The 11,124-nt window shown below is 35.2% G+C and overlaps 1 protein-coding gene across 1 annotated transcript; it reads left to right on the top strand.

Moving 5' to 3' along the window:
* The first annotated feature begins 5,339 nt into the window (after positions 1–5,339).
* Positions 5,340–11,124, top strand: hpxa (hemopexin a). The gene is made up of 10 exons (XM_051119432.1): positions 5,340–5,504; positions 6,326–6,354; positions 6,472–6,594; positions 7,095–7,252; positions 7,335–7,488; positions 7,578–7,790; positions 7,877–7,978; positions 10,089–10,213; positions 10,315–10,462; positions 10,558–11,124. The coding sequence occupies exons 1-10, from the start codon at positions 5,446–5,448 to the stop codon at positions 10,785–10,787; spliced, it is 1,341 nt and encodes a 446-aa protein (XP_050975389.1). The 5' UTR covers positions 5,340–5,445; the 3' UTR covers positions 10,788–11,124.

The raw sequence follows: 11,124 nt of genomic DNA, 5'->3' as shown, positions 1-11,124 counted from the left end.
ATCGTAGTAGTCCACGAGGGGGCGCGTTTGTAAAGTAGGATGAGATAGCAGTTTAATACAGTGAAAATGGCAAACATATTGGTATCAATTTTATTATAAATAAGCAAATGTAAATTAAAACAAATTTAGGAATATATAGGATATGTGAATGCCACAGTAGTTTTAAACGTTTAACTGGCATGAAAATAACATAAAGCAAAAATGATCAAATGGTCTTATCATTTTTTTATGTACATGTTTTTTATTTTCTTTAATTTTTAGTGTGAAATAAGATGCATACATTATTGTGCGAGATGCATTTGCATGGATGTTTTTTTTAGAGTCTTTTTTTATCAAAATAAGTTGGCCACATTCATCCTGATAGTTATTAATTAAACAAATTGTGACATTTTTTCCTTTCTGTTGCCTGCTGAGAATGTTTAAGCACTGCTTGATGTTTTGACCTTTCTGGCATACAAGTATTCTGTACAATGGCCTTTTTCCTGTTTCTGGGATGCACTGGAAATCCTCTGGTGTGATTTTTGCATTTGCAAGGCAGCACCAGGAATTTAGAGAATAATGCTTGGAATAAATTCACAGTCAGCTTCCTGACTACAGTAACACACCTGCACCAATGCTTAAAGTTTTCTTCCTCTATCATTTCACAGTTGGCAAGCTGTCAAAAATGTCACTTTAATGATCTTTCACTTATTTTAATTATAATTATTATATTTTCAAGCAGATTGTGCTTAAATGCTGTAATTAACAAAAGCAGGGAAGCTATATAAACACACGCAGAGAAACAGAGATTGAAATTGATCTGAGATGGTAAAATGATTGCATCTGTGTCTGAGAAATGCTTTCAGCTTTTTTTCCCCTTTCACATGAATCAATTTTCCCTCCCACACAAGCCTATAACTTTGCATTTGCATTTGTTGCCTGGAGCTCTGCTCAATATTAAAACTAGAAAAGATATATTTTCTTAAGAGAATAGAGCAGAGATGGTTCACCTCACAACGGATCAAATCTGTGCAACACAAGGCTATGTAAACAGTGAGCAGACAAAGTCCAGACATGCCAGATATGAGATTGTGCATTAACAGTTTCTGGATGCTGTGATTGAACGCTGAGGCAAGTACAAGGCTGCAGGGGATGATACTGTTACATAATTTAACCAACAGGGTTTTTGTTGTTATGGCCAGACACCACTGTAATACACTTTAGCCATGTCAGGAAAACAGAGTTTTGTTACTAGGCCTCCTGTGATCGGCTTCAGTCTCTGTGCCCCAGGTGTTTTTGGTTTTCTGGAAAAGAGTCAACTGTGAACGATAAGGCAGATGGCACAGTGTCTGCATCTAAGTTTTGTATTCTGCTAGATTATGGCTTCATTTTGTTCACGTATACTATAAGAGCACTTACGATGTGCTCTTGCATGTGCATATTCAAATTCTGAAATAGACTTTCTAATTGTCAACTACATATTAGTATATGTAGATCAAAGGAAGGATCTAATTTGTCCTAATAAGTGCAAAGATAGTGTGATTATTTGGGTTGCTTTTAATGGTACATGTCTTTATGCTGCCTTTAATCCATTATTTGTGCTCTACTTTGTCTGTTCTTTTCACAACCTCAATTTGATTCGCTTTTTAAACCTTGACCCTGCGTGTTACTTAACCGCTTGCAGTGAGCATTATGCATAATGCTCTTTGCTTACATTACTTGTCTTTTGCTTTCTGCTTTAAAAACCTCACACAACACAAAATGTGTCAAGATAAAATATTCCACTTTTAAAAGTCAAGATTGCAAAAGGGATTTTTGCAGCAATGTCATAGAACATTTCTGTTCACAGATCTTAAAAGAACCATTCTTTCTTGTAAGCAACATGTTAAAAATCTAAAAAAAAAAAAACCCCTTTTCCTCTAAAAAAGAACCTTGCGGAATGGAAAGGCGTTCTTTAAAGAACCATAGTTGCCAATAAAGAACTTATGACTTAAACGGTTTATACATGTTAAACAAATAGCGCCTTGGCAGCAGTATTTTGGTGGATGCTACCTTATATATCAACCCTTTTAGGGGCATTCATTCATTTTAACGTTTGTGATGTGCAATGGGACAAGCAGCGACAAAGCAGATTTGGTTAGGATGCTGAACCGGTCTTTGTCCAGCAGGGGGAAGCAACCACCAGTCTTTGAACCATTGTTTTGCCCTGTCGAACTTCGGTTTAGAAGCATTGCTATTGTTTCCTTCGGTGCAATTTTACTCACTGTACACCAGCTGTTTTCACTTGGTCCTGTGGTGTGCAACTACCAAAATAATTTCTAAAACTGCTCTGTGTGCTACTTCATGCGACGTGATCAATAGAGAGAATGAGAAAGAGAAAAAAAAAATTGTGCTAAACCAACAAGGGGCGGTTTAGTGTGATAGTAACATTTAAAAGCAGTCTAGCTGGAAATCTTTGAACCATTTTCAAGTTTTTGTTGATCTTTCTTTATCTTGCAACATGACCGCCAGTATCAGTGCTAATACAAGTAAATAAATATTATGCCTACACACTTGTCCTTTTCGTTACAAACAGATAACGTTTAATTCATCACATGATAACATTACGTAACATTTTTCAGTCGGCTATTTTGATTAATTTTTCAATACGGGAGGTCTTACATTTTTTTTCAAATGTGCTGCAGAGTTTAGGAAGTTCTATGAAAGAGATGGCCACTATTCCATTCACTCATTTTTAAAACATAATAGTCCTACAGTAGAAACTGACTTGTATGAATGCCTTTACATTGTAAATATCTACTTAATATCAATATATTTATCTACTGATGCTAATTTATAGACATTTATAGAAATATAGCACAAACAGACTTTTCAAACAATATTTTGCAAAACAGAAATGTGTTCATATTATAAAACTGTGTAAAATCTGTGTACATATATTGGTCAAAATTAAACATTTATTGATGCTAAAACATGCACCTGCACAATTTGTATAATTTTTAAATACATTTCATGATAAAATCTTTTTTTTATGTTACTTTTGAGTATGTCAGAGTAAAAGTGCATACACTTATGTGACCCTGGACCACAAACCAGTCATAAGTGTAATTGAAATTGAAAAGCTGAATAAATAAGCTTTCCGTTCATGTATTGTTTGTTATGAAAGGACAAAATCTGGCCGAGATACAACTATTTGAAAATCTGGAATCTGAGGGTGCAAAAAAAAATCAAAATACTGAGAAAACTGTCTTTAAAGTTGTCCAAATGAAGTTCATAGCAATGCATATTACTAATCAAAAATTAAGTTTTGATATATTTACGGCGGGAAATTTACAAAATATCTTCATGGAACATGATCTTTACTTAATATCCCAATGATTTTTGGCATAAAAGGAAAATCGATAAATTTGACCCATCCAATGTATTTTTGGCTATTGCCACAATTATACCTGTGCAACATAAGACTGGTTTTGTGGTCCAGGGTCACATATATCACAGTTATGTGGTTATAGATTTCAGTATACTTTCTGAAGCACGTATTTGTACATGTCCTGTTCACGGTTACACTTACATAATTTATTAGGGCCAGCAATGCTGTTATTTAATCAGGTAGTTTTGTAGGTAATTTTTATGAACAAAAACTCAAATATATATTATACATTTTTAAAATGTGCATTCTCCCTTTGCTTTTTTAAAAAGACTGGTTTTCAGGCTAGTGGCAGTGAGATAGGAAAAATTAGTTTATCTGTAGATTTGGTGGTGTACCTTTACTATGAGACACCAGTGTGGCCTTTTGTTCCCTTCATGAAGGGAGATTGTGTGTTCAGTGACACGTGCACGACTGGATGCTGATGCTAATCTGTATAAGACAGATGCTTTTTAACATCATTTAAATCAGATTAATTTTCACTCATCATTAATATTATTACTTTTGTTTGTTAAATATTAAAATGATTATGAAAATAAATGACCAAGGAATACAATAAATAATAAAAATACATAAATACAATATATGTGCTATAAAGTGTTCATTTCCACTAAATATGTATTGCAATTGCAATTAACACATATTTGTAATATTTTTGTACAAATACATGAAAATATATAGCTGCATTTATATTATATGAGGGGGTCACTCACAGCAGGATGAGCATATTTGAGGGTCTGTGGCTTTGAAAACCCCTCAACTCAATGTAAAATTAATTTGAATTCAGCAAGACACTCTTGCTTATATGTGCATACTGTATTACTGTGATTTAGTGTACCTGCTTCCATGAGTATTTCGACAGAGCAAAGCAGTCTCTGTTAATGATCACCATATCAAACTAAACTGCAGAGGTCAGCACTTCGTATTGATTGTCTATGTTATTTGGGGAAAAAGGTAACACTGCCCATTTCACTGGGTTTTCTAGAAAATTCAGTCCTGTGCAATCACAAAGCAACATGCATTTGTGCACACATTGACTTTTCATCAATAAAACTGTTTCTGCAAGGTATTCACATCAGTAAAAGAATTACAGGATACCATTTATGGATGCTTATCAATGCTTTCAAATGCATACTGCAAATTGTACAAGAAATGTCCCAACTAAATAAATCTGATGGGTTTATAATTTCTTCACTATATGCTTAATTTTAATCACCACGTTACTCACACCCATTTATATACTTTATAACATTTTTCAACTACACTGTAAAAAAACAATTTGTTGAGTCAACTTAAAATAATTTGTAACTTGGCTGCCTTAAAATTTTAAGTTCAGTCAACTCAAAAAAAGTTTATTCAACTTGAAATTTTAAGGCAGCTGGGTTACTTACCCATCTGTTAAGTTTAGCAACCACAAATATCTAAGTTGTTACTTAGTACAACTTAACATTTCAAGTTGACTAAACTTATTTTAGTTAACTAAACTTAAAATTTTAAAGCAGCAGGGTAACAAATTATTTTAAGCTGACTCAAAATTGTTTTTTATTTTTTACAGTGTATTCAGAAATACAGAAAAAAAATACTGTATACTCTTCTGTACTGAAAATGCATGCAAGTGCATGTATGAACTATCATGCCAATGACTGCTGCCCTGTAAGAGGGTCTCTAAAACTTAATAAGTCTAATTACCCCATGGTACATGGATTTTTGCACTGCTCAACTCACGTTACCTGTACCAACCCCAATACCCCACCAGAAATTCCTTGAAAAAAAAAAAAAAAAAAAAGAAGAAACATGTACCTTGGCCAACTTTTGGATGGGGGAGTCAGGGCAGCATGCAAACGTGCCTTTGTACCTGTGTTGTTTAGTGTGGGCATGTAACTAAATGTCCCTTCCTACGCTCTATGCAAACGTGGGTGTACGTGTCATCTACAGCGTGCTTGCAAGATAGTGTCTGGTGGAGGGTATAAATTGTGGAAACCAGATTGTACTGTACCTTCTCCAGCTGAGCTCTGTCTCACCAGAAGACCCTGCTGACCATGAGGCTCGTTCACACGCTCACTCTGTGCCTGGCTCTCTCGCTGAGCCTCGTTGCTTCGTGAGTATTCACGCAGACACCTGTCAACACATGGTTACAAGGTTAAAATGAATCAAAACAATGTGTGCAGAATTGCTAAGTGTGTTACTATGACATAGCATTAGTTTTTTTTTTTTATGATTGCACCAACATTATGATTGCTTCAATTTTGACTGCTTGGTCAGTGCAAGTCTTGCATTTACTTTAAACAGTTACATTTATGTTTACTCGTTTAGAATGTTTTTTTGTTTTGTTTTTTTAATCAAAAGTGACTTTGAATTGAGAAACATATCAAGCAGTTTTTCATAAGAGCCAACCTTTTTTTTCTAGTAACCTATGCCACAATGGCAAGATTCAGTTATAATTACACTCTTAAAAATTAAAGGTGCTTTACAAGATTCTTCACAGTGATGCCATACATGAACCATTTTTGGTTCCACGAAGAACCATTTAGTCAAAGGTTCTTTAAAGAAGCATCTCTTTCTTACCTTTTTATAATTTGAAGAACCTTCTTTCGCCACAAAGAACCTTTTGTGAAACTGAAAGATTCTTCAAATGTTGAAGGTTCTTAATGGAACCATTTAAACAAAAAAGATTCTTCTATAGCATTGTGTAGCACCTTTATTTTTAGGATTGTAGTAAAGTAGTTTTACAGTTTTAAAAAATGTATCTCAGACACAAATATGATTCGCTTTAGCTACAAATTAATTTTTTTTTCAAACAGATTGCCAAATACATAATTCTGTAAATAAATCTAACTGTTTGAAAACTTAACGTTACAGACATACTTCTATTTTTGTAATAGTAATTTTAACATCCACTTCTTTGTGTTTTGTGTTCAGGCATCATGGGGGGGAACATGCTGAAAATGGTACGTTCTGTAAATGGCTGGATTAAAACAATTTCCAAAGTGGGAATAAATGAATGTAATATGTTAGCATATTCTGATTTCATCAAGACACGTTTCTTTTTTTTTTTTTTTGTTCAGATGAACCTAAGGCTGAAGGACAAGAGCATGAATTGCACCATGGTGCTACACTTGACCGCTGTGCTGGAATGGAGTTTGATGCAGTTGCTGTGAACGAGGAGGAAGTTCCTTATTTCTTCAAGGGTGAGAGATGGTTTATCAGAGAAGTCAGACTTTTAACTTTTAGCAGTGAAAAATAAAACCCAAAAATGATATAAATTTATATAATATAAAAATATGATTTTTTTATCCACCTCTTTTTTTTTTAATCCCGTAAGAGCGGGCATGACTATTTGTAAATTCAATGTGTCTGGCTTTCAGTCTCATCCACGTCCAGCTATTTTTAGCTGAACAAAACAGCTGGTTTTGCTGCTTGATATTGCAAATTGGTGTGTCTAACCATATTATTTTAACATATTTTCTTAATTCTGAACACATTGGTTTGTAGTGCAAACAGTTTTACCGTTTACTGCATGTTGTTATTCTTATGAACCAGAAGTCTCGTCCATATGCTTGCTTCCGTGTTGAAGGATAAGGTGGATAGTGAATTTTGGGATTGCATCATGATTTTATAATTTTTTTTTTTTTTTTACCAACAATTAATGGTCGTTTAACTGACCTTTCTCTTTGATTTTTGACCAAAGGCGACCACCTGTTCAAGGGCTTCCATGGCAAGGCTGAGCTGTCTAATGAAACCTTCCCTGAGCTGGACGAGCATCATCACCTGGGACATGTGGACGCTGCATTCCGCATGCACGCTGCAGAAAGCCCAGACCACCATGACCACCAGTTCTTTTTCCTGGTAAGATCAGTTTCTAATCCATTGTGATGTTTGTTTTATGTATCTGACATGTAAACTAACTTCTTCTTTAACACCATTAAAGGACACCAAGGTCTTCAGGTACTACAAGCACAAGCTGGAGAAAGACTATCCCAAAGATATCTCTGAAGTTTTCCCTGGAATTCCTGACCATTTGGATGCTGCAGTGGAGTGTCCTAAGCCAGACTGTACTGAAGACTCTGTAATCTTTTTCAAAGGTATTACAGGATATTGTGGTCTTTTTCTATATGCAGAGGTTAAAACGTGATGGAAAACGTGTTTAAATTTTCTTTATAATCCACTAAAGGTGAAGATATCTACCACTTTGATGTGAAGACCAAGAAGGTTGATGAAAAGGAATTCAAGGGCATGCCCAAATGCACAGGAGCCTTCCGTTACATGGGTCATTATTACTGCTTACATGGACATCAGTTCTCCAAGTTTGACCCAGTTACAGGAGATGTGCATGGCAAATACCCAAAGGAGACCCGTGATTACTTCATGAGATGCCCACATTTTGGTAAGTGTAACAATGATGTACATGCAAGTGTGGAAAAAGCAATGTAGCATTACAAAAAAGAACTGGAAAGTCTGGTGTCTCTCTAGGCGAAAAGACCACTGATGACCACGTTGAGAGAGAACAGTGCAGCCGTGTACACTTGGATGCTATTACATCCGATGATGATGGCAGTGTATATGCTTTCAGAGGTGAGTTTCTTGATATTTCATCCAGACACCATTATAGTGATGGCGATTTTGTTTTTCAGGTTATTGCGTTCCACCAGTAGGAGGCATTTAGCGAGTCAATGACTCACTTATTAAAACGATTCCTTCCATGAAATGATTCCTACTTCATGCTAACCATCTTAAATGGTATTCAACATTAGTACTTTTGAATAGGCTACTATTCTATACTATTCTACTATTTGGCGTCATTGAATGTGAGTCATTGAATCATTCACTGAACCATTCATGAGTCACTGAATTATTCATTCAACCAAACTGTTGAAAACAAATGCGTTGTAACTGGCAATATTGGGCCTAATTCAAGAAACTTACTAAACATCATAAATGCAAAATATATATATATATATATATATATATATAAATAATAATAATAATAATAAATAAATAAATAAAAATAGGCCTATGTCTAGCAGTGTTTTTAGCCAGCTGAAAAAAATGTCAGGTGCTCTTCTGAAAACGCCTAGCTGGTGGCACTTAAAAAACATTTTGGTGGCACAGCGTTTTTTCCAGCTGTGACGCTTTGGTTGCTGTGGTCCACGTCACTAACATATTACCAGTATCTCATCTTCTTAAGAATTTTACTGAATATGAAAATTAAGTAACCAGCAATATTAACCTATCCATTGTTGTTTGGTCATTGCAAATTAAGCCACCAGATTTCCAATCATAAGAGTATGCAGAAATTTCGGATCCGATTTGAGTTTCGGATGCCTTAAAATATTTGAACTTATTTGAATATTTGAACCGTATGCAACCGCCCGACCGGATGTGATGTATTCTATTAAAATTTATGAGCTTAAGGTTAGAATTACCAATATTTTTTTACTTAAACATTATTCTTTAAACACTGTTTCTCACGGTGGTTGCACGACAAATTTAAAAGTTCTGTGCGCCCGCCACTAAGGGTAGAAATGTGACAATTGTATCCAAATGTTGGAGACAGTGGAAAGGCGGCTTAATTCGTACGACCTCACTCATAGGGCTGTCAACGATTAATTGCGATTAATTGCATACAAAATAAAAGTTTGAGTTTGCCTAATATATGTGTGTGTACTGTGTATAATTATTATGTATATATAAATACAAACACATTCATGTATATATTTAAGAAATATTTACGAGAATATGTTTTATTATAAGTTTTATATAATTTATATTATATATAAATAAAATCATTTTGTATATTAATAACATATTTCTCATATATATATATATACACATTAATTTGTGTGTATTTGTATATACATAATAATTACACATAGTACACACACATATATTAGGCAAACTTAAACTTTTATTTTGTATGCGATTAATCGTGATTAATCGTTGACAGCCCTACTCACTCATATGATTTTGTAAGTTTTCTGTGAGGGGTAGGTTTAGGGGCGGGGTTAGGGGTGGTCATTCGTTCGAATTCCTACAAATTTACCAGCAAGTCAAATACGTATGATTTTTCACAAAACGTACAATTTCGTACGAGCCAGGTCGTATGAATTTTTACAAATGAGCCACCTTGTAAAATATGTATGAACTGCCTTGAGATCGGGTTAAAAATGACAGTGACGTGCGGTGTGTTTCACCCAAAGTTGTACAGTTAAAAAAACTTTTTTTATTATTATATATTATTATGGTGGTGCGTCAGAATTTAGTGTCATCAGTTTGCCAAAAAGAACACAGGAAATTTAACCTTAAGATAACCTGTACGAAAAATACACACACTCTCTCACACACACACACTCCCACACGTCTTAAGAAAGCAGAATAATGTAAGTGGAATTTTTTTTTTTTTGGTAATTGTGCCTTTGAACGATTACATAATTGTGGCATTTGTAATTGTAATTACGATTAGAAATTGGATTAATTGTGCAGCCCTAACAAATACAACAGTATTTTTTCTTGTGGGACGGCAGAATCACAACCTTTTATTCAGGGACGAAAGCTCTCGTCTGTGTGCTATTTTGTAAATATGTATACCAATATACATATGCAAGTCATTAATTTAACAAATGCAATTTTAGAAGGTTCACTGACACAATCATATATAAAACAAATCCTTGTTTCTCTTCCCTAGGGCACCACTTCCTCAGCGTAAATGGTGATAAGTTTCATTCAGACACAATTGAAAGTGCTTTTAAAGAGTTGCACAGTGAAGTGGATGCGGTCTTCTCTTACGAAGGCCATCTCTACATGATCAAGGTTCATTTGTGCATTATGTTTTTTAGTGTTTCTTAAACTATTCACTCATTGAAGTGAAAATGTATGCATTTATCTCCTCATATATTCTTTTCCATGCACAGGATAGTGAGGTGTTTGTGTACAAAGTTGGAGAGCCACACACACACCTGGAAGGTTTCCCCAAACCCCTGAAAGAGGTCCTTGGAATTGAGGGTCCCGTAGATGCTGCCTTTGTTTGCGCAGACCATCACATTGCTCATGTCGTCAAAGGTACGAGCACTGACATGCTTGTTCTGTAGATTGTCTATCCTTGTTTCAAGCTTTTGTCATCTAGTGACAGAGAGCTTACTGTCTTTTCTATTTAGGTCAAACAGTTTATGATGTTGACTTGAAAGCCACCCCACCCGCGCCTGTGAAGGAAGGATCCATAACACAGTTCAAAAGGATTGATGCTGCAATGTGCGGACCCAAGGGTGTGACAATTATCATCGGTAACCATTACTACTTGTATGAGAGTCCCAAGATTATGATGATGGCCAAAATCATACCTGAACAGCACAGGGTGTCTCAGGAGCTGTTTGGCTGTGACCACTAGAGGGAGGCATACAGAGAAAGAGAAGAGGAACTGCTGTGGGAGTGACCTAGTCTGTACAGACTATGCAGAAATCTTTAAACATATACACTTTTCCTCTAACTTTGGTTGCTCTGATCTCAAATGAAAAGCCCTACCTCTAATGTTGTGCTCAAATAATCTAGATCTTTACAAACCTGTTAACATACAATCCTGGCTTGTACCGCACTGCACGGTGTGCTGGCTAATGTATGTGTCTTTTACCACCAGCTGTTTTATTTGAAGCTTCACCAAAGTCTAAAACTTGATTGTTTCACCTTGCTCTGTGCAATGTGTGGTTATTAAATAATCTTATATTTTA

The sequence above is a fragment of the Labeo rohita genome, chromosome 9, assembly GCF_022985175.1.
Source record: "Labeo rohita strain BAU-BD-2019 chromosome 9, IGBB_LRoh.1.0, whole genome shotgun sequence".
Classification (NCBI taxonomy): domain Eukaryota; kingdom Metazoa; phylum Chordata; class Actinopteri; order Cypriniformes; family Cyprinidae; genus Labeo; species Labeo rohita.
Note: the sequence above shows the minus strand (reverse complement) of the source record. Positions and strands in the feature narration are given on the sequence as shown.